Source organism: Amblyraja radiata, chromosome 10, assembly GCF_010909765.2.
Source record: "Amblyraja radiata isolate CabotCenter1 chromosome 10, sAmbRad1.1.pri, whole genome shotgun sequence".
Lineage (NCBI taxonomy): Eukaryota > Metazoa > Chordata > Chondrichthyes > Rajiformes > Rajidae > Amblyraja > Amblyraja radiata.
The window spans coordinates 52,993,809-53,017,873 of record NC_045965.1 but is presented as its reverse complement, the minus strand read 5'-3'; the positions used below and the strand labels follow the sequence as shown (position 1 = coordinate 53,017,873).

The 24,065-nt window shown below is 43.2% G+C and overlaps 1 protein-coding gene across 1 annotated transcript in view; it reads left to right on the top strand.

Annotated features, from left to right (window-relative positions):
* cfap57 (cilia and flagella associated protein 57) overlaps window positions 1–2,688 on the top strand; it is a 46,304-nt gene extending 43,616 nt beyond the window's left edge. The window contains exon 22 of the mRNA XM_033028862.1: window positions 2,101–2,688. Coding sequence (XP_032884753.1) covers window positions 2,101–2,267 — 167 coding nt within the window. The 3' untranslated portion in view covers window positions 2,268–2,688. The remainder of the gene's footprint in view (window positions 1–2,100) is intronic.
* Window positions 2,689–24,065: the final 21,377 nt, after the last annotated feature.

The following is a 24,065-nucleotide window of genomic DNA, read 5'->3' as shown; positions in this document are numbered from 1 at the left end:
GTATGTTTTGCAACATACGAGGAATTTCATTGGCCAGGTCAGTCATACAATTAAAAGCAACAGATCACTCAAAAAACACATTTTAACATGAACATCCACCACAGTGACTCCTACACATTCCTCACTGTAGTGGAAGGTGAAATAAAGTTAAAGTCTCTTCGTTTGTTCTTCCTTGGTCGTGGGCCTCGAGCCCCCGTTGACGGGCTCGTCTTGACTCCCGTGGCGTCCGGGCCCTCTGCGTCGAGGCGATCAAGCTCCCGCATTGGGGGGGATGTCAGCTCCCCCGTGCCGGGCGATCGAACCTTGCATCGGGGCTGTTCGAACCGTCCGCGACGTTGGAGCTCCCGACTAGGCTCTCCCGAGACTGCGAGCCCTTCATGGTAAAGTCCACGGTGGTCACGGTGGGAGCAGTCCCAGGCAAGGGATCAGCTCCGATGTTAAGTCCGCGCCTGTGGTGGGGCTCACGACAGTCCGAGGAGGCTTCCAGCTCCATCGATGGAAGGCCGCTGAGCCTGGAGAATGTTTGTCCGAAGGTTGATCACATCTCCGGGAAGGTAGGAACTTGAAAAAAAGTTTACCCCGATCCCCTTCCCTGTCCTCCCACATAAAACAAACCGAAGAACATTAAAGCAAACTTTTAACAAACGTTATAATTTTAAAAAGAGTGAAAAGACAAACAGACTGCCGGCAGGGCTGCCATCTCCCAGGCGCATCAGTGATTTGGATATTGGGACCAAGGATAATTATCTAAGTTTGTCAGTGAGGCAAAACAATGTAAGATGTAGGGCTTTGCAGAGTATCTAAGGCCCCTCCAGAGGGGTATGGATAGGCTAGGTTAATAGGCAGGTTCGTGGATATGGAATATATTGTTAGAAAAAAAATAAAGGCTGAATAATTTTTAATAGGAAAGAGATTGAAAGAGGTTTAGGTTTTAGTTTTGGAGATACAGAGGGGAAACAGGCCCTTCGGCCCACTGTGTCTGCACCGATCAGCGATCCCTGCACTTTAACACTATCCTACACAGACTAGAGCCAATTTACACATACACCAACCTGTACGTCTTTGGAGTGTGGGAGGAAACCGAATATCTCGGAGAAAACCCACTTGGTCACGGGGAGAAAGTACAAACTTTGTACAGACATCACCTGTAGTCGGGATCGAACCCGAGTCTCTGGCGCTGCAAGTGCTGTAAGGCAGCAACCCTACAGCTGCACCACCGTGACCGTTGTTTTTCAGAGGGATATGGATGTCCTTGTTCTTGAAAAATCTGAAAGTTTGCATACTGGAACTGCACTAATTATGAAACAAATGGTGTGGGAGAATTTGAGTATAGAAGTAGGAAACATCTTACTGGTATCATGTAGGCTCCCAGGGTGATAGCATTAAATATTGTGTACAGGTCTGCCGCCTCCCACAGCCTGAATATACTTATAATGGCGGGAGTGTGCAAAATGTTCACAAAATTATTTTTGGGATAGGAACAGGGGATCATCCCTTGAAAAGATATTCAGCCGACTAACCCTGTACTTTTCAGAGTTTAGAAGAATGAGAAATGATCTCAAAGAAACAAAAAAAAAAACGTAAACGGTTTGAGAAGGTAGGTACAGAGTTGGTGTTTTCAACTGGCTGGTGAATCGAGAAGCAGGAGTAAAATGTCCTACGCAGGATGCCATTGCATTGATTTTAATCAGGGCAGTGATCTGCAGACTTTTCATAATTAAGGTCAAGAGACATGAGGATTAGTGCAGGAAATTGGCAATGAGGTGAAAAGTCAACCAGGATCTTATTGAATGATGGAACAGGCATAAGAGATTGAATGGCCAATTCCTGCTTCAGTTTCTTTTGTAATGCCAAGGCATTTTGGAAAGGGGCTCTTTGGAGTCACAGAGCATGGAAGCAGGCCATTCTGCCCATCATGTCCATGCTGACCAGTGGGGACTCAACTATGGTTTATTTGTGTCATCTGATAAAATGTGTTTCATTGAGCGCCTCAGTAGAAAGGACAAATTCATGTGCTTATTTCTTTGTATTGAGAAACATTTTCTGGTCAGAATATTAGATAAAAGAACAAATGCATCTGTTTTGCTTTATTCTCCCCAGACAATTGTTCACGAAGTGAAACAATTACACGTCTTAATTTCGACCAGGAGTCAGAACGGATCATTGAAATGCAGCGGCTGGAAATGAACAAACTTCGGGAAAAAATTCAGACATTGGAGGAACACCAACAACAGCCTGGAACAATGTTACCTGCACTTCATGCCTGATGAACATTTGAGAAACTGGTGCAGTGTATTCTTGTGATATGTAACGCTTCATATTAAATCTACCACTTTATCTCCCCTTTTAATAGCTGTTTAAATCCTATCTCCTTCAGTGGAATTAAGTGATCACAATTAAGGATGCCTTATTAACCTTTTCATTATATATATATATTTCATTAAGCAAAATTGATTCTGGAACAGCGAGATGTTTTACATTTGTCCAACTTGTTTTTTGAACCAAATCAGTTGTGGTCTTTTAAACATGTAGTAAAATAGTTTCATTATTTTTGATGTGAGGATAGAAACATTTAACAGAATCCTATTACTTGGAGCAATCACAAAAACAGCTGGGTGCAGCACAAATTATAACTCTGCAAGTTAGAGGTCAGTTGGTATCAACAAATTAAATGAATCATTGTCTTCATGTTCTCATGCTTCTGTCTGTTTATGCTGACAGTTTCTCATTGGATCCTGGAATTGTACACTCAATTTCTCCTTATTTTACAGTTCCTCCAGTTTTTCATTGGAAGAAAACCTTTTTGATTGCTGATACAGAATGTGGAGTAGAATATTAAGCTGTACTTTCCACCTGTTATGGCCAATAAAACAAATTCCAACCAGTACTGATAATCGCACGTTTAAGTGCTAGTGGCGCAAGATCAATTTTTCCCCTATCTTCTTTCAGCTGGGAATCTGTACATTTGTTGGTCTTGTCCATTGTCACTATAGTGCCAGTGGGTGCCATCTTCTAAATTAGATATTAAACCGAAACCGTGTCTATTTTTGGGCACTTTTTTGAAGTTTTATCAATATATTGCCTCACATTTATCCCTCAATCAATATAATTAAATGGATTTTACAACAGTAACAGCTTTCATTAAGATAACTATGTTTACATAGGAACGTGGACCTGTTGGCGTCTAGTGAACCTGTGCCAGGTTCTTCTGGGTCTCAGGCAGTGTTTTTATATGTGCACATGTCAGATGGTATAAAAAACATACATGAATATCTTAGATATGGATAAGAGAGGTATGATCAGGAAGTTAGCAAATAACACTATGATTGGTAGAGTTGTTGGTAGTGTAGAAGTTACTGCGGGAAGATGTGTTGGTGAACTGGGCTGAATAATGCCAAATAGTGTTTAAACCAGACAAATGAGAGGAGATTCATTTTGGGATACCAATGAGGCAAAGACCTACACCATGAATGATAGGGTCTTCGGGAGTATTGAGGAACCTTGGATACAAGTCCTTGAAAATGACAACACAGGTAAATAACATGGATAGGAAGGCATATGGCATGCTGGCCTTCATTAGTCGGGCTATTGAATACAGAAGTAGGGAGATTAGGCTCCAACTTTACAAAATCTTGGTCAGACTTCAGATGGAGTACTGCATGCAGTTCTGGCCGCCATGCTATAGGAAGGATGTGATTGTGCTGGAATAATGGCAGGGCAGTTTTTAGTTTTTAGGTTTAGTTTCAGAAATACATGGAGCAAACAGGCGCTTTGGCCCACTGAGTCTGCATGGATCAGCAATCTCCGTGCACTAGCACTATCTTACACACTAGGTATAATTTACCAAAGCCAATTAATCTAGAAATTGGACGTCTTTGGAATATGAGAGGAAACCGGAGCACCTGGAGAAAACCCACGTGGAGTTACCTGGAGCTACCTTTGCTCCATATTAACTAAGATATACGAACTCAGTGGAGATTGGTATTAATTGGGATATTTTGTACCATCAGTACAAAATGGTTCATTGGCGGAAGGCTGTCTTGAAACATACTTAATGAATTATTAACCTTTATGAATGCAAGCCTTTGTGTTTATCCTTTTATCTGTGCTTCGGGTTAATGATTCTGGTAAAAAACTACTTCTAGGATCTGCAATTTCATCTCACAACATCAGACTTTACCACAGTGTGGCAACTACTGGAAGTAGGCATCATGGCGGGGTGCACCATCTCCCCATTGGCCTTCACTATGGCAATGGAGCTCATTATCAGACCATCAAAATGGGTTGTGGGAGGAAAACGGATACAGTGTGGTCAGCGATTGCCACTTATACGAGCCTATATGGACGATATAACAACACTATGACAACTGTCCCCTGCACCAAGGGACTTCTGGAAAAACTTAATCAAAACATCACATGGGCAAGGATGAAGATTAAACCCAGCAAGTGCAGAAGCATCGCCATTGTCAAAGGTCAAGTCAAGGATCAAAGATTTCATATTGATGGAATACCTGTTCCAACTGTTTCAGAAATGCCGGTGAAGAGCTTGGGCCGATGGTATGATGCAAAGCTCAAGGACACCGAGCAGTTTGAACAACTCAAAAAGGATACCATCACGCACATAGCTCGCATCAACAAGACATTGCTACCAGGCTGTGGTGCTTCCAATATGGCAAGAATCATGTGACCTTTAACTATGTATGAAATCCCCATCAACAAAGTGGAAACGCTGGAAAGAATGATCAGCACACATGTCAAATAATGACTTGGACTTCCACGATGCTTAAGTGCTGTTGGACTGTACGGGAGTGGCAAATTGGAATTACCCATTGTAGGTCTTGTGGAAGAGTTCAACTGCACTAAAGCAAGGTTGGTCATGCCCCTCACTGAATCTGAAGATACTGTTATTCGAACAGCGGGCCCCCATGTGGCAACGGGGAGGAAGTGGACCCCATCTGAAGCCGTTCAGAGTGCTGACTCTGCTCTTCATTTCTGGGATGTGGTTGGCCAAGTCCAACATGGAGAGCTGGGCTCGGGCTCGTCCCAAAAACTCCTCAATGGTCCTCGATTCACCTACTCTGGGCAAGAGATTCTGTGCATCTATCCCATCAATTCCTCTCATGATTTTATACATCTCAATTAATTTTATACATCTCACCCCTCATTCTCCTGCGATCCATAATGCGAGTCCCAACCTACTCAACCTCTTCCTCTAACTCAGACCCTGGCGACATCCTAATAAATCTTCTCTGTACCCTTTCCAGTTTAAAAACAACTTTCCTATAATATGGTGCCCAGAACTGAACACAATACTCTAAATGCGGCCCCATCAAAGTCTTATACAATTGCAACATGACCTCCCAACATCTATACTCAATACTCTTACTGATGAAGGTCAATGTGCCACACAGATTTTTGACCACCCTATCTACTTGCGACTTCACCTTCAAGGAACCATGTACCTGCATTCCTAGATCCCTCTGCACTACAGCACTCCCCAGAGCACCACCATTCACAGTGTAGGTCCTGCCCACATTAGACTTCCCAAAATGCAACAACTCACGTTTGTCTGTATTAAATTGTATAAATGAATATGTATTAAATTTTTTAAAACTGCTTGGTTTAAACTCAGTCTGCCATTTCTCCATCCGTTTCTGTAGCTGAACGTTATCCCGCTGCGTGCCCCAGCAATTATTGTAAGGAAAAGAAGGATGTCCTAGGTAAGGCCTGGGCCTTCCTTGTGGGTTTTAAAATACTGTAAGGAGCAATGAATAAGAGGAGGCCTCTCAAACCTGCTTAGTCATTCAATGACATAATTGCTGATAAAATCTTGGCTTCAACTCAATTTTCCCACTCACTTAACATACCCTTTGAGGTTCAATTGTCTGTTGATTTCTACCTTGAATATACTCAATGGCTTTTGGAAAGTTATTTTCCTATTCTAAGTCAATTACTTGGACCACCTTCATACCAAATATGAAACCAGCCTACAGAAGAAGCTCTTGAAAATGAAGGAGAAGGGTTTTTAAATCGACAAAGTTGCCAGAATATCTTAGTCAAGTGGAGGTAGCTAATGGAACATATCACCTCCATAATCATCCCGTCCTTTCCTTACAAGGCAAAGGTAGCTCCATATTAACTAAGATATAGGAACTCAGTGAAGATTGGTATTAATTGGGATATTCAAGTCCCCATCTTCTATATTCCTGCTTTAATTACAATACAAAATGGTTAATTGGTGGAAGGCTGCTTTGAAACATACTTAATGAATTATTAACCTTTATGAATGCAAGCCTTTGTGTTTATCCTTTTTATCTGTGCTTCAGGTAAATTAATTCAAAGTTTACGTTATTTGATATTAATCAGTGGGTTTTTGGTGTATTTGGTTAGCAGCAACCCAACAACATGAAGCATTCAACTTGAGTCCTCCAAAATCCCTCCTGGATTATAAAATACAATGCAGTAATGGGTAGAACCTGGTGTAATAAAATCTCAATTCGCAGTAGGTGCCGGGTTACCTGCGCAAGCAGCGAGCCCTTCCTTGGAAAGACTTGCGTAGTATGCATTCCACGTTAAACCGGCTCCGGACCAGAAGTGGGTGGAGTTAAAATATAATCACAGTATCGCCAACAAAAAAACAGAAGCGTGACACGAAGACTTTCCCCGTGTGTCCCATCGATAACAGTCGCGAAAACAACCGAAAGACCATTGGTCTCCCTCACCTGAGCACTGACGGAAGGCGGGTTAAAGTTGACTGGAAGCCGAGGTAACTTGAATACTCGGGTAAAAGGCACTGAACTAATTAACCTGCGTGTGACCAGGAAATTACAAAGGCCATGTTTCAGAAGCCGGACCGAATCAGGGAAGTAACGCAAAAAAAAAAAAATACCCATTGCACTGAAGGCAGGAGGAATCGGAAATAAATAATAAGGCTTGATTATTGAATATTTGTACTGATTCTGCTGGAAAGGGTCAACTACATCTTGAAGTACGTCGAACTCTGGATGGGATCCACAATACTCGGAGCAGTATAACAGGTAATACCTGTTGGAATTGAAGCCGAGCCTGGGGAAATTGTAATTCTCCTCCACACTAAGCCTGTGTGTAGTTGGGTCCTGATAGTTTAATGGAAAGTATGTGCCAATTCTCAACGAGAAAATTCATCTGAAGACTGTGCAATGTTCAAGATGTCAAGGATACAGCAAACAGGTGATTAAATACAGAAAGCCAGGAAATCTGCAGCATGTCTAAATAGTTTGCCTGTACTTGGCTCTCTCTGACTGGTTATCTGTGGCCACATCATCTGATGCTCACTCTCTGCGTGGGAAAAGCTGAGAATTTGGAGGTTTAATGAAATGCAGATTCCGTCAAAGAAAATGGACAACGTCGTTATTGGAAGGAGCAAGAGGTAAAAAAAAATGAAGGGTGCTTCTAAATACGGGCTTGCCATATACTTGGAAAACTAAGTCTGAAGAAGGGTCTCGACCCATTCCTTCTCTCCAGAGATGCCGCCTGTCCCGCTGAGTTACTCCAGTACTTTGTATCTACCTTCGATTTAAACCAGCATCTACAGTTCTTTACTCCACATACTTGGGAAACGATTTGTGTCTCTGACTCCAGGAGAACTGTCACAGCGTTTCCTGGGATCCTGGCATTTGGGATAAAGCTAACACATGTGATAACAAGGAATTAATGGTAATAGCGAATTCACTTGTATGTTCATCAATTCACTATGAATTGTGTTAAGACTGTGATTTAATGTCTCTAGAGAAAATAGAAACGAAGAACTTATAAATTATGTTTCTATCCCCAGATCACATTGGCATCCAGATGAGCTTAGAGATCAGCGACTTACAAGTGTAACTTTTATGAGTCTCGGACATTAGGAATATTTGCAACAGAGCCGCCAGCTTACAAAACTCTTTGACATTTATTATTTGCCCGGTGTGTTGAAGACTTACCTTAATTTCTTCTCGTTTTGGGTGCCGATAGACAATATCTCCAGATGTCTGAGCTAGCCGAGATCACTTCTGGCCGTTTACCAGCGAATCGCTCCAGGATCCAGCAAAGCATCTTGGAGGATCAGGTGGAACTGTGGTGGTTCCAAGATATGAAACGAGTGGTGATGTGTAACGCTGTGGTTTTGGTCTTGGCTTTAGGGTCTGGGATAGGGGGGATTTTTGTTATATCAACGGCCACCAGTAAATCTGGCGAATGGAGGCTTGCCGTAGGGATTCTCTTGTGTTTATTATGTTTAGTCATTCTCTTTAAACAACTATTGACCTCCGCGCTCCTGGATATGAACTGCGTGAGGAACAGAGCCCGCATTCACAAGTTAAGGAGTGGTGGTCTACTTGATTATCTTGTTATTTTGTTCACTGGATTTGCAGTACTCACCTGCGGTTATGTCCTGATAATTGTGGTACATTCTGAGTTCTATCCTGCATCTAGATTTTGGAGTGATAAATTAATCGCAGGAGTGACTCTTACAGTGGCTGGCTCCATTATCCTGCTCTCGCTATTGTTCTATGTATCAATTTTCGAACTCTATCCTAAAATCAGAGCCAGGTTCACAGACAAAAGGGAACAAAATGTTTTTACCATTTCTGGAAGTGACGCTGTGGAGAGACAAACGCCAATCTCCACGAGAACCACCAACCTATCATAAAGCAAGGGATGGCTATTGCAAGACAACGAATTGCTCTGACATTCTTCTTGTGTATGGCGTGCGCAGTCCAAAGTTGTAGCTCAACTTGTTCTATTGATCTATTTGTTTGTGCGCGTCGGGTTGATTGCATTAGTCGAAACAGGGTGCACCAACGTGAAGGTTGCAATCTCCCACCCAGGTCTCCGCCCTGACATTGAGAACTCTGTACAAAGTAGACGTGGTTCATCTCGATTTTCTCATAAATGTCGAAATAAATGCAAAAGGACATCTGATAATAATAATAATAATAATTATGGATGGGATTTATATAGCGCCTTTCTAATACTCAAGGCGCTGATGTCAAATACTGGGTTTTATTAATGGGGCCGCTCAGTGGTACAACTGGAAGAGCTGGTGAGCCAAGTTCAATCCCGACCTTGGTAACTGTCTATGGAGTTTGCACGTTCTCTGTGTAGGTTTCCTCTCTGGGATGTGGGAGACTGGGACACCTAAAGACGTGCAGATTGATAGGTTGCCTGGCCATTGTAATTTGCCCCCACCCCCACCCCCCAGTATAGGTGGGCGGTGGATTCTGAGGGGAGTTGGTGGGAATGTGGAAAGAATAAAATGAGATTGATGTAAATCAGTCTAAATGGGAGCTTGCCATCCAGGATGGGCTCAATGGGCTGAAGGGCCTGTTGCTGTACTGTATGACTTTATGAACTTCTTTAGTCACAGGGTAATTAATCTGTGGAACATTGCAACAGGGGGCTGTGGAGGCAGTCAGTGGATATTTTTAAGGCAGAGATAGACAAATTCTTGATTAGAACGGGTGTCAAGGGAAGGCAGGAAGATGGGATTAGAAGGCAGAGATCAGCCATGATTGAATGGCGGAGTTGACTCGATGGGTCAAATTCTACTCCTATAATTTGTGAACTTGTGACTTAATTATAATAACAAGGGATTTAACGATATGTTGTAAACTTGATTACTTACTTATTATGTGACTTTGGATACATGCTGGTTCCAGTTGAGTTACCTCTTTAGTCCCATCTTCCCTTTCTTTATTTCCCTGTGGCCTGGTAACCGATTCTCTCTCACATACCCATGAACTCACCATTGAATCATTTGCCACTTAGAGTCGTCAGGGGTATTTTGTTGCTGTTTCCCAGCACATTTTTGGAATGCTGGGGCATTGGCTGGTCACTGGGACAATGTACAAGTTCCACACGGACAGCATTTGAGGGCGGGATTGAACGCAAGCTGCTGCCACTGCAAGACAATTGTGAACTTTGTTACATAACTTTGACCAATTTCCAAACTGGCGCTACATACATGCTGTAGGTCAAGATGTGAACACATTAAATCATGTTAAGATTTATATTAATCAAACTAAATGAAGTATAGGCAGCGTATTACAGACTTCTGTGAATTCAGTACTATTGCTGTCATTTATATTAATTCAAAGATTTGAAATAAATGCATATAGAAACGTAAATTAAGTCAAAGTAATATAGAATTATAAATAAAATTATAATTTGATTTTTGCACAAATAAATTGGTTATCTATTCTGTTGTTTTGGTTGCTTGTTAATGGGGGAAGGTGAAAGTGATGTTGTATCATCCCGATTAGTCCATCAATAACAACAGCTTAAAATAAAATAAGTTTGGGACTTAAAGTCCGAGTTGTCTTGTTTCTTTACGCACACTTGACTATTTAAGGATAGATGTGCACATACACACAACAGACACTTATAGAATGCAGACCAAGAGTGTATGGACAAACACACATTGGTGTGCTTACCATGGGTGGGTAGATGTAAACAAAGAATTGTTTGGATTGAATGAACCCTCTGATATTTACAGTAATCTAAATTATGCAAATATTGACCTCTAATGCTTGGTTACTGAAGTCTATTTACAATAAATGTTTTCCAAGATGTGGAATGTTCAGGGGTGGCGCAGTGTTAAAGATGCTGCCTTGCAGCGCCAGAGACCCAGGTTTGATCTTGGCTAATGGGTGCTGTCTATACGGAGTTCGTTTGTTCTCCCCGTGACTGTGTGGGTTTTCTTCGGGTGCTCCGGTTTCCTCCCACACACCAAAAAAATACAGGTTTGTAGGTTAATTAGATTCTGTAGATTATAAATTGTCCCTAGTCGTGTGTAGGATAGTGCTAGTGTACCGGGTGATCGTTGGTCGGCATCGATCAGTGGGCCGAAGGGCCTGTTTCTGTACTGTATTTCTAAACTAAAACTAAACTGCTTCCCAAAGGATGTTCTTCAGTCAAAAGCTGAGTCTGCAGGTCAAATATTTTTCCTTTGAGCTTCTAAACTGTTTAAGTGATGATTGATGTACGTGAATTGCATATTCCATTTTTTACTAATGTATCACCTTTTTAAAAAAAAAAATTTCCACTAAATAATTCCAAAAGGAGGGAGAGGATTTCTGAAAAAGACATTTTCTCCATCTATTGCAGTGCAGAGGATTTGTTGACTTCAAGTTAAACCAGTAACCTCCCCCAAAAAGAAACAAATCAAAAAAGCTGCAGATGCTGGAAATACAGAAGAAAAACAGAAAATACTGGAAATACTCAGACAACATCTGTGGAAAGAGAAGAGTTCACCTTTCAGGTCAAAGGCTTTCCTATGCGTAACCACTAATGCCTGAAAATGTGTTGGCAAAAGTATATATTTTAGATGCTAAAGGTACACAAAATTGCTGGGGAAACTCAGCGGGTGCAGCAGCATCTATGGAGCGAAGGAAATAGGCGACGTTTTCCTTCGCTCCATAGATGCTGCTGCACCCGCTGAGTTTCCCCAGCAATTTTGTGTACCTTCGATATTCCAGCATCTGCAGTTCCCTTTTGAATATTTTAGATGCTATGCTGTTTAGCACACGTGTTTGTGGGTTGACACAACACCTACATGGTTGAAGAAGGGTTTCGGCCCGAAACGTCGCCTATTTCCTTCGCTCCATAGATGCTGCTGCACCCGCTGAGTTTCCCCAGCAATTTTGTGTACCTTCGATATTCCAGCATCTGCAGTTCCCTTTTGAACACCTACATGGTTCCCTTTGGAAGTTGTCTGCAGAGGAGTTACTGGCATGGTAACAACTGGTAAGGTGGTCTCTCTGTGGCTGCCACAGCCCGACTATAGAAAATGCTATTGTGGAAGTGAGGAAGTGCAAGGGACAAGGAGAAGCAACAGTTTCTGATGCGTGTGGTCTAACCCCTGGTATTTGAGAGCCCACCTCAGGGATCTATTTCAGTGCCCTGACTGAACCCTTTGTCGATTTGCCTGATGTTACTGTGATGTACAGGCTGATTCACCTGACAGACATTTGCACCACAAGATGCTGGGATCTTGAGTAAAACAAAACTGCTGGAGGAACTCAGCCGGTCATATAGCATCCGTGAAGGGAAATAGATGGATGATGTTTTGGATCAGGACCTTTCTACGGACATTGCAGCACCTTGCATTGAAGTGTATAATATAGCAAAGCAGTGAATCTTTGTGGAAACATGACACAGGTTGCTTTTTCAGTGAGCAAATGTGTGTGGTGCATGATGAGATTTATGCATCTTAAACTCATTAATTCTTGTCTCCTTGTCAATAAGGGGAGTCCAGAACCAGGGGTCACATTTAAGAATAAGGAGTAGGTCATTTAGGACTGAGATGGGGAAAAACCTTTTCACCCAGGGTGTTGTGAATCGGTGAAATTCTTTGCCACAAAAGGTAGTGGAGGCCAATTCACTGGATGCTTTCAAGAGATAGTTAGATTTAGCTCTTGGGGCTAAAGGAATCAAGGGATATGGGGGAATATTGAATGGTGGTGCTGGCTCGAAGGGCCGAATGGCCTATTCCTGCACCTATTTTTCTATGTTTCTATGTTCTATATGCTGCTTAGTTTGCTTGTTGTCATTCAGTGTCTAATCAGCAAAGGTCATAGGTTGTAATCTAATGCATCAATTTAGCAGTATAGAAGTTGGGAGGTCATGTTGCAGTTATATAAGATGTTGGTGAGGCCACGTTTAGAATATTGTGTTCAGTTCTGGGCACCTTGTTATGGGAAAGATGTTGTGAAGCTGGAAAGAGTGCAGAGAAGATTGATGAGGATATTGCCAGCAGTCAAGGGTTTGAGCTGTAGAGACGTTGAGCAGGCTGGGACTCTCTTCCTTGGAGCGCAGGAGGATGAGAGGTGATCTCATGTAGAGGTGTACAAAATCATGAGTGGAATAGATCGGGTAAAAGCACAAAGTCTGTTGCCCAGAGTAGGGGGATTTAGAACCAGAGGACATAGGTTTAAAGTGAGGAGGGAGGGAGGGGGGAGATTTAATAGAAACCTGAGGGGTAAACCTTCTACACATGGCGTGGTGGGTATATGGAACGAGCTATGTTCGGAGGTAGCTGAGGCAGGTACTATTGCAACGTTTAAGAAACATTTCGACAGGTACATGGAGAGGATAGGTTTAGAGTGATATAGGCCAAATGCAGGCAGGTGGGATATGTGTAGATCGGACATGTTGGTCAATTTGGGAAGGAAAGGGCCGAAGGGCCTGTTTCCACACAGTATGACTCTATGAATCTAATTTAGTTTGATAATGGTAGAAATGGCCAGAGGTGATTCATTGCCTGTGGGATTGATCCAGGCAAGTATCTAATGTGCCTAGGGATATTGTGTACCAATGTACTTGGAATAATTTCCTAGTGGGTATGAACTGACCAAGATGTGATCACCATGGTTGTCTGACCTGTGGAAAACATTGATAAATTGGCATATTAAATGTGAGCAAATGAACTCAATTTCGTGGCCTGTTTCTCTTCTATCTGTGCAACACATCTAGTGGTTCATTAGCCACCCAATTGTGTAATTGGCCCATCTTTAAACTGAACACAGTAGATATTGTGCAAGAAGTTAGTGAGTACCAAGACAATGAAATGCATGGAGAATGGAGAACTGGGTGGCAGGTACCATGTTATAGGAGTACCATAGGTACCATGTTAACAGTACAAGTACTGTTCTTTTACAGACACAATCAATTATATTGTGGTGTCTGTAAAATGATGGGAGTTTTATCTGATACCCAGCTCTACATTCTCCAAGCTTTTAATTGCCTTTGTAATTCATAACTACTTGTGCAATATTCACTGTGTTCGTTGAAGTAGATTAGTGTTATGATTGTGACTTTTAAACTGATTTGTTGTGAAAAATTGCAAAAGAATAATAATTATCATTCATGATATTTTATTTCCTTCAACCTCTGGCCTAGGAAGTAGATATGAACAACGGTTCTGACTACCTGGGGTTGCCGACTGTCCCGTATTAGCCAGGACATCCAGGACATGATATGTTTTGTCGATGAGAGCTGGTTTGAATGCGGGATTGTTCAATAGTGGGGTTAGTACTGATTATTTAGTTTCAAGGATACTTTTATTTGTTTCCAAATTCTTATTGTATTGTGAATAATTGGGTTCTTCTTATCTATATTACTAAACGTCTGTTCTTGACCGGTTTTGGCCATCTGTGCTGCGATTTCCGAGAGAACGCCGCCACCTATGGCCGTCATTTATGGCCACCTTGCTCAGAGCCCCCCTCCGCCGCATGTGTGCCGAGGATTTTTCCTGTCGATTAAAAATGACAGAGATATTAATGTTTTTACAAAATTCCCCATTCTCTCTGCTACCCCCGCAGAGAGAAGGACTATAAAACCAGGAAGTGGTGTGCCTCAATCAGTGTCTGCAAGCTGGAGTAAGGCAGAGGGTCATGTTTCTCTGAGCTGTGAATAACACTGAACACATGTCTACTCAAATGTAAGTGCCCTTAGTGGTTCTAAAATGCTTGCAGAATGTGTCTATTGGTTCTAAAGCTTGCAAAAAATGTCTATTGGTTCTAAAGCTTGCAAAAAGTGTCTATTGGTTCTAAAGCTTGCAAAAAATGTCTCTATTGGTTCTAAAGCTTGCAAAATATGTCTATTGGTTCTAAAGCTTGCAAAAAAATGTCTATTGATTCTAAAGCTTGCAAAAAAATGACTATTGGTTCTAAAGCTTACAAAAAAAATGTCTATTGGTTCTAAAATGGTTCATACTAGCGCTCCAGAAAGCCCCCCCTCCTCCCCCTCCCCCTCCCTCCGTTGGGAGCTTTGGCTTGAAGTTGAAAGGAACTACTTACTGCAAATGGTGGCTTGGGTGTGGTTTGGAGTTGAAAGGCACCACTTACTGCAAATGGTGGCTTGGATGCATTAGCTTGAAGTTGAAAGGCACTATTACTGCAAATGGTGGCTTGGTTGATTTGGCTTGAAGTTGAAAGTCACTACTTACTGCAAATGGTGGCTTGGTTGCTTTGGCTTGAAGTTGAATGACACTACTTACTGCAAATGGTGGCTTGGGTGTGGCTTGAAGTTGAAAGACACCACTTACTGCAAATGGTGGCATGAAGTTGAAAGGCACTACTTACTGCAAATGGTGGATTGGTTGCTTTGGCTTGAAGTTGAAAGGCACTACTTACTGCAAATGGTGGCTTGGGAGCTTTGGCTTGAAGTTGAAGGGCACTATTACTGCAAATGGTGGCTTGGTTGCTTGAAGTTGAAAGGCACTACTTACTGCAAATGGTGGCTTGGTTGCTTTGGCTTGAAGTTGAAAGGCACTACTTACTGCAAATGGTGGCTTGGGTGTGGCTTGGGTGTGGCTTGAAGTTGAAATAAACCACTTACTGCAAATGGTGGCATGAAGTTGAAAGGCACTACTTACTGCAAATGGTGGATTGGTTGCTTTGGCTTGAAGTTGAAAGGCACTACTTACTGCAAATGGTGGCTTGGGAGCTTTGACTTGAAGTTGAAAGGCACTACTTCCTGCAAATGATGGCTTGGGTGTGGCTTGAAGTTGAAAGGCACTACTTACTGCAAATGGGGTGCGTGGGTGCATTGGCTTGAAGTTGAAAGGCACTACTTACTGCAAATGGTGGCATGAAGTTGAAAGGCACTACTTACTGCAAATGGTGGCATGAAGTTGAAAGGCACTACTTACTGCAAATGGGGGGTGTGGGTGCATTGGCTTGAAGTTGAAAGGCACTACTTACTGCAAATGGTGGCTTGGGTGTGGCTTGAAGTTGAAAGGCACTACTTACTGCAAATGGGGGGTGTGGGTGCTTTGGCTTGAAGTTTAAAGGCACTATTACTGCAAATGGTGGCTTGGTTGATTTGGCTTGAAGTTGAAAGGCACTACTTACTGCAAATGGTGGCTTGGGTGTGGCATGGATGTGGCTTGAAGTTGAAAGACACCACTTACTGCAAATGGTGGCATGAAGTTGAAAGACACTACTTACTGCAAATGGTGGCTTGGGTGTGGCTTATAGTTGAAAGACACCACTTACTGCAAATGGTGGCTTGGGAGCTTTGAAGTTGAAAGGCACTACTTACTGCAAATGATGGCTTGGGTGTGGCTTGAAGTTGAAAGGCACCACTTACTGCAAATGGTGGCATGAAGTTGAAAGGCACTATTACTGCGAATGGTGGCATGAAGTTGAAAGGCACTACTTCCTGCAAATGGTAGCTTGGGTGTGGCTTGAAGTTGAAAGACACCACTTACTGCAAATGGTGGCATGAAGTTGAAAGACACTATTTACTGCAAATGGTAGCTTGGGAGCTTTGACTTGAAGGTGAAAGGCACTACTTACTGCAAATGGTGGCTTGGGAGCTTTGGCTTGAAGTTAAAATGCATTACTTACTGCAAATGGGGGCGTGGGTGCATTGGCTTGAAGTTGAAAGGCACTTCTTACTGCAAATTGTGGCTTTAAGTTGAAAGCACTACTTACGGCAAATGGGGGCTCGGGAACTTTGGTTTGAAGTTGAAAGGCACTATTGCTGCAAATGGTGGCTTGGTTGCTTTGGCTTGAAGTTGAATGGCACTACTTACTGCAAATGGTGGCTTGGGTGTGGCTTGAAGTTGAAAGACACCACTTATTGCAAATGGTGGCTTGGGAGCTTTGAAGTTGAAAGGCACTACTTACTGCAAATGATGGCTTGGGTGTGGCTTGAAGTTGAAAGACACCACTTACTGCAAATGGTAGCATGAAGTTGAAAGGCACTACTTACTGCAAATGGTGGCTTGGGAGCTTTGGCTTGAAGTTGAAAGGCACTATTACTGCGAATGGTGGCTTGGTTGCTTTGGCTTGAAGTTGAAAGGCACTACTTACTGCAAATGGTAGCTTGGGTGTGGCTTGAAGTTGAAAGACACCACTTACTGCAAATGGTGGCATGAAGTTGAAATGCACTACTTACTGCAAATGGTGGCTTGGGTGCTTTGGCTTGAAGTTAAAAGGCACTACTGTAAATGCACTTACTTCCTGTTTGCACTGTATATTGATTTTAGATAAAACGCTACCACTTACGGCTGTGATTTTTGGCAATCTTACTCAGTCCCCCTCCGCTGAGCAGGTACAGAGAATTCTTCCCATTAATTAAAAATAAAAGTGTTATTAGTTTTTTTTTAAATGTTGAGAATCTCTCTCCTGTCAATCACTCCATGAAAGCCACACCTTTTCCGTGGGGGGGGGAGGGTTATAAAACCTGGAAATGTGGGTGTGGCTGCAAGATGGAGGCGGGAGAGGTCACGACTCGCTGTCTTTAGTGGCTTTGCACCCTACTTCAAATGGTATGAAACTGCACTTGAATTTGGTGGCCTTGCACCCTGCTAGAAGTGGTAAGAAACTGCACTTGAATTTGGTGGCCTTATACCCTGCTTGAAATAGAATTTCAAGGATTAGTCGTGAGTCAACTACCAGCCCACCAGCCGTGAGTGAGTGAGTGAGTTGCCAGCACAACAGGCTTGATTGACTGAGACGCCAGCCCAAGAATCCATTTAGCGCACAATTTGCATACTAGCCCTCTGGAAACCAGTCCCTTCAGCCCACAACACCCATACTAGCACTCCAGAAAGCCCCCCCCCCCCCCCCCCCCAACTGGCCACCAATATTAGAATTGGTGGAGAGGTGGAATATTGCGTTGGATGACCAGCCCTCCTGTGTGATGCTGGGACCCAACGGGTCCCACGTAGTCCAGTAAGAATATAAAATGCTGAAGGAACTATGAATCTTTGAAACATTTTGGGTTCTCTCAGTCTGTTGTACACAACACGCAATCTTTAATAAGCCAACTTGTTAGATAGACTCAACACTGGTCACATGAGTGTTTTATTTTGTGTCCTTGCCTATCTAAGTAAAGGCAAATACAGGATATGGGTGCAGCACAAAATCCCCTCCTACAAACGTAATGGAACATAATCGCAACCCGTATTTTCTGATCATCTTTCTCAACCAACCCTTCAAAGCATTGTCCGGTGATGCTAAATATAAAACAGGGAGCACCAGTGCAATATATATGTGACCTGATTATCACATAATGCACTTTGTCATTGATATAAAGGCAGGTGGCATCATGAGCAAAGTCCGTGAGAACCATAAAGTAAAGAGAGATCGAGCAAATGAGCAAAATTATGACCATTGATAATTAATGTAGGCAAATGTGAAGTCATTGATATTTGATCTAAAAAAATGATTAAAAACTGAATGCTTTCTAAATGGAGAAAAACTAAAAGCAGTGGCTGTCCAAAAAAGCTTGGGGTTCACATGCATATGTTATTAAATTGTCCAAAAGAATTTAAAAAATGCTGTTCTAGAATGTAGGCGAAACAGGTAGTGCGACTGCTATGAATAAGTTGCTCATCAAGTTCTGTTAGGTGTTCTGAACAATGACTGCGAGGACCTTCCCCTTGGCCATGACTCCGCAAATATATCTTCCTCTTGACCAGGGCCCCATGGACCCATTGGCCATGCCCTCATAGTCCCATTAACTACGATCCCACAGACACACTCAGTAACAATCCCAACATTGTCATTAAACCCGCCAATAAGGGAGGTGCCATTGCAATCTTTCAGTGACCTCTATTGTGCTGAGGCCAAGCACCAGCTCTCAGACACCTCCTCATACCTATCCTTTACCATTACCCTGAAGCCACCCTTTAACCTGTCCCTCCACTCTTCCAGAATTTTGTTCCAACCACCCCTTCAATCTGTATGATGAAGGGTCCTGACTCGAAACAACACCTATCCATGTTCTCCATGGATGTCGCCAGGCCCACTGAGTTATTCCAGCAATTTGTGTCTTCCCCTGAGGAGGGCATGTTGCCTTCAGAAATAATAATAATAATAATAAATTTTATTTATGGGTGCCTTTCAAGAGTCTCAATGACACCTTAAAAAATTTAGCAAATAGAGTAAAAACATGTAAGCGGAATGAAATTAATAGTAAAGACATCACCAGTACACAAATTAAAGACAGAATTCAATCCAAAGACAAAAATCAAAAACACAATATGAAGCGAGAGCAGCGGCAGCTAAAGCGCGCCAGCGTACACTCTCCCTTCAGAAATGCTACAGTGCACATTTGGCAGAATGTTATCTAGACTTTGGTGCCTAGATGTTGACCCTTTGTGCATGCATACAAAGCGTTGAAGTGTTTGTTCCTATTCCCTGTTGATGTCCTGACCATCAGAACATTGGACTGGGCACTTTGTGATATGAAGCACCCCCTTGGATGATATTTGCTCATTGTAGATCCCATGTGAAGAGACCACCAATGTGTGAGGCTTGTTTCAATTAGTGAATGCCAGAACTCAGATCAACAGGTCACACCTCACATCCTTAAAACGTAACTCATACTGAGCTGAGATTCGCAGTACACAGTCAGTAGCTAACCATGTGAGAATGAAAATGGCGCTCCCTCTTGCCCAGAATCTTGCTATTTTTATATTTAAAATCGAATCTTCCTCTGGCCACCTCTACGGGATCCCACCACTGGCCACATCTTCCCATCCCCTCCCCTTTCGGCTTTCCGCAGAGACCGCTCCCTCCGTGACTCCCTGGTCAATTCGTCCCTTCCCATCCAAACCACCCCCTCCCCTGCTACTTTCCCTTGCAACCGAAGAAAATGCTACACTTGTCGCTTTACCTCGCCCCTTGACTCCATCCAAGGACCCAAGCAGTCTTTCCAGGCAGGCAGAGATTCACCTGCACCTCCTCCAACCTCATCTATTGCATCCGCTGCTCTGGGTGTCAGCTGCTGTACATCGGTGAGACCAAGCGTAGGCTTGGCGATCGCTTCGCCCAACACCTCCGTTCGGTTCGCACTAACCAACCTGACCTCCCGGTGGCTCAGCACTTCAACTCCCCCTCCCATTCCGAATCCGACCTTTCTATCCTGGACCTCCTCCATGGCCAGAGTGAGTCCCACCGCAATTAGGAGGAGTAGCACCTCATATTTCGCTTGGGGTAGTTTACACCCCAGCGGTATGAACATTGATTTCTCCAATTTCAGGTGGTCCTTGCTTTCTCCCTCCTTCCCCTCCTCTTCTCAGCTCTCCCACAGCCCACTGTCTCAGCCTCTTCCTTTCTTCTTCTCGCCCCCTCCCACCTCCACATCAGTCTGAAGAAGGGTCTCGATCTGAAACGTCGCCTATTCCTTCGCTCGACGGATGCTGCCTCACCCGCTGAGTTTCTCCAGCATTTTTGTCTACGTTCGATTTTTCCAGCATCTGCAGTTCTTTCTTAAACAAATCTTCCTCTAGAATATTTTTGAAAGTCACTATTCCCTACAAAGTGTAGGCTCTGTGATTTTGGAACTGAAGGTATACAGAACTCTTGATTCATGGATCAGTAATTGGCAAAGCACTGGTTTAGTTTAGAAACAACATGGAAAGAGATGCTTCGGCCCAACAAGTCCATGCCAACCATCGATCAGCTGTTCACACTAGTTCTATTTTATCCCACTTTCTCATCCACAATTAACCTACAAAAACCTGCACATCTTTGGGGATGTGGGAGGAAACCAGATCACCCAGAGGAATCCCACGTGGTCTCAGGGAGACTGTGGAAACCCCACACTGCCGGAATCCGGGGTCAGGATTGAACCCATATTTCTGCTGCAATGAGGCAGCAGCTCTACCAGTTGCGTTACTGTGGTGTCACTGGTAATTCATCTCCAAATCCCACCTCCTAACCACCCTACGTTTGTGCAACCAGCCTCATTTTCATGGCAGGTTAAGGGCCTGTCCCACGAGCATGTGACTCTATGCAGCAAGCGCGACCTAAAGGGCCGGTCCCACCAGCATGCGCCTGCATGCGACAAGCGCGGAGGTCGAGTGAGTGACATGAAGTGCGAGCTTCACGCGTGACGTACGGCGTCGCGGCGGATGCGGGCCGGCAGGCCGTTGCCGCGCAGAATTTTTGAACACAGTCAGTTTTTCGGAGCCCCGCGCGATGTCGGGACCAGCTCCACACAACTCCATATGGCTCCGGCGATCGAAGTGGGACCGGCCCCGCGAGGCTGTACGGCTCAAGCGACCACGTTAGGTCGCGCTTGCCGCATGCAGGCGCATGCTGGTGGGACCGGCCCTTTAGGTCGCGCTTGCCACATGGAGTCGCATGCTCGTGGGACAAGCCCTTAAGGTTTTTAATTCTTAAAGGTGAACAAAGCACAACATTGTTCTCTTAAAGCAGGATATTTTTAATCTGCTGTTCAATTTGTGACTCTTGAGTTAGTACATACATTATATAGTATGCGTAAAGCCCACTTTCTCGACTTGAATTAAGCTATCCCCATATCCCCTGACTCTGCTATCTTTAAGAGCCCTATCTAGCTCTCTCTTGAAAGTATCCAGAGAACCGGCCTCCACATTTGGATAAAGGTCAGTGGGTTGTCCGTACTAATGCGCAGAACTCAACTGGTCCTTCTCCACAAACCTGTGTGAATGAAACCACAGGCACCTGACGAATTTACAGGCAGAATCCTAAACCTGAAATCAGAGGTTAGATCAGAACTCCTTCGCAAATTGAACAGGAAGGAATGCTAAAATATGGCATTCACTTATAATAAAGATCAAGTTCTATTGCCAGCCACTCGGGGACCAAGGTAAACGACCTGGCTGCAAGTGACTGCTGTTTACATGTTCCCCTCCTCTCTTGAGGTCTATAAGTGCCTCTCGTCTGACAGTATTGAAGAGTAAAAGACCAGGGTATACATACACACACTGGCCTCTTGATAATACAGGGTACTCATAATAGGCAGTAGATTTGAAATAGAGTAAACCTTATGTTAAAGTTATTCTCATACTTAACAGCAGCAAACAGTTCTCAAGCTCTTTATTACATCATCACAAATTCTGGTTTCACTCTTTAGGTTGCCTGGACCCATCTTCTTTGATCTTCAGTGATCTTCAGTGTACTCTTCAGTGATCTTCATTGATGTATTCAAGAGAGAGTTAGATATAGCTCTTAGGGCTAACGGAATCAAGGGATATGGGGAGAAAGCACGAACAGGGTAATGATTTTGGATGATCAGCCATGATCATATTGAATGGCGGTGATGGCTCGAAGGGTCAAATGGCCTACTCCTGCACCTATTTTCTATGTTTCACTGGTTATTGTTATGTCATTCACAACCTGGAATTTACCTATGTTGCCCAATATCTAAATATATAATAGCGTAAACAAGTTCTGCAGGAATAAGAGCCTGTGCATGTTATCTGCACGTATATGATTGCTTAATTTAAATTTTGTGCTTTCTTCCAATCACCCAAACAATGAGAGTTCCAATGGCAGGAAACAAAAGAGAAAATAATCAAAAGGTCATTTGTTCTACAGAGTACACAAACCTAGAAAGTAACACATTTCACGTAGCTCTTTAACACTTCCATAATATTTAATATCATTTACACTGTTATTGGCAGTAGATTCATACCATTCTCTGGTTGTTACTTTCATTTAGTTCAACACGCTGCATCGTAAATATGAGAAACACCTTCAGTTCGTCGCTCACCCTTCATTATGTTTGTCTTATTTATATTTGGCTGGTTAGCACTTTGCCTTCTGACTCCTTCCTGATCTGAGTGTTGCTCAACAATGCTGATAGGCCACAAAGGCAGAGGGGAAAAATTGTACCAATGAGAGTTGGAATGGTAGGCTGTGCGGAGACAGTCAGGGAAAATCTTTATCTTATGATAAAGTATGATTATGATTTCACTTATTTCTTATATTTTGCTTGGGAATCTTACAACCCAGTGGTATGAAGTATTGATTTCTCAAGTAACCCCTGCATTGCCTCTTTCTCAATCCCTCTCCCACCCGTCTCACCAGCTTCTTGTTCTCACCTAGCAAACAATTAACAATGGCCTGTTTCCTGTATCATCCTTACTTTTTTTTGCATATCTTTCATTCATTTGTTCTATATCTCTCTGCATCACCGTTTGTACCTCTCGTTTCCTCCCCCCCCCCCCACTCTCAGTCTGAAGAAGGGTTTCGGCTCGAAACGTTGCCTATTTCCTTCGCTCCATAGATGCTGCTGCACCCGCTGAGTTTCTCCAGCATTTTTGTGTACCTTTGATTTTCCAGCATCTGCAGTTCCTTCTTAATCACACATTCCTTCTCTCTACAGATGCTGGCTGCCCGGCTGAGCTACTCCAGCATTTTGTGTCTATCTGCTGAAGAATCTTGAATATATTGATAATCAACCTATTGAGACAAATGTCTGTTTTTGTATTGTGGTCGCTGTGGTAAGACTACATTGTGCAGCAAAATGGTTGAAACACTTTCAGACAAAGGTTCAAAGGTTGGTTTATTGTCACATACACCTAGATGTAGTGAAATTCTTTTTGCCAATGCAGCACATAAAAAAGAATACAAACATAACAATAATAAATAGCTTTAACATAAAAACATCCCCCCACAATGGTTCCCATTATGGGGGAAGGCACAAAGTCCAGTCCCATCCCCAATGTCCACCCATAGTCGGGCCTATTGAGGCCTCCACAGTTGCCTCTACGGAGGCCCGATGTTCCAGGCCGTCCTCGCCGGGTGATGATGTTTCGGCGTCGGGAGAGTCCTCTCAGCGGCATGGGAACCCTGGAACGGCCGCCTCCCTACTCGAGACCGTGGCTTCCGGAGCCGACAAGGCCGCGCCGAATGGAGCTCAACTGGCGATCTCATCGAGAGATCCCAGGCTCCCGATGTGAAGACAGAACGTGCCAGAGAGTCTCTCAAAGATACATGAATGGTCCCCAGATGTTTGATTAAATAAATTGATTTAAATAAATGTCCTGAAAGAAGTACAGTGAGGTAGAGGGGTAAGGATATCTTTGTAATTTATTTACAGGATAAACTCATTGCTGGGAAGGCCAGGCATAATTCAGGAGTCTGCCACCAAGTGTTGTGTTGCTAAACTCTGATGACCTGGGAGTAAAAATGTAGTGTTAATTTATCGAATGTCAAGTTGACACGTGCTTGTTTTAACTGTATGTACATTTAATTGGTTGTGTGTATTAGTTGCAATTCAGTCAATTAATTTACTATCATATCTAGCCTGGGTCCCTT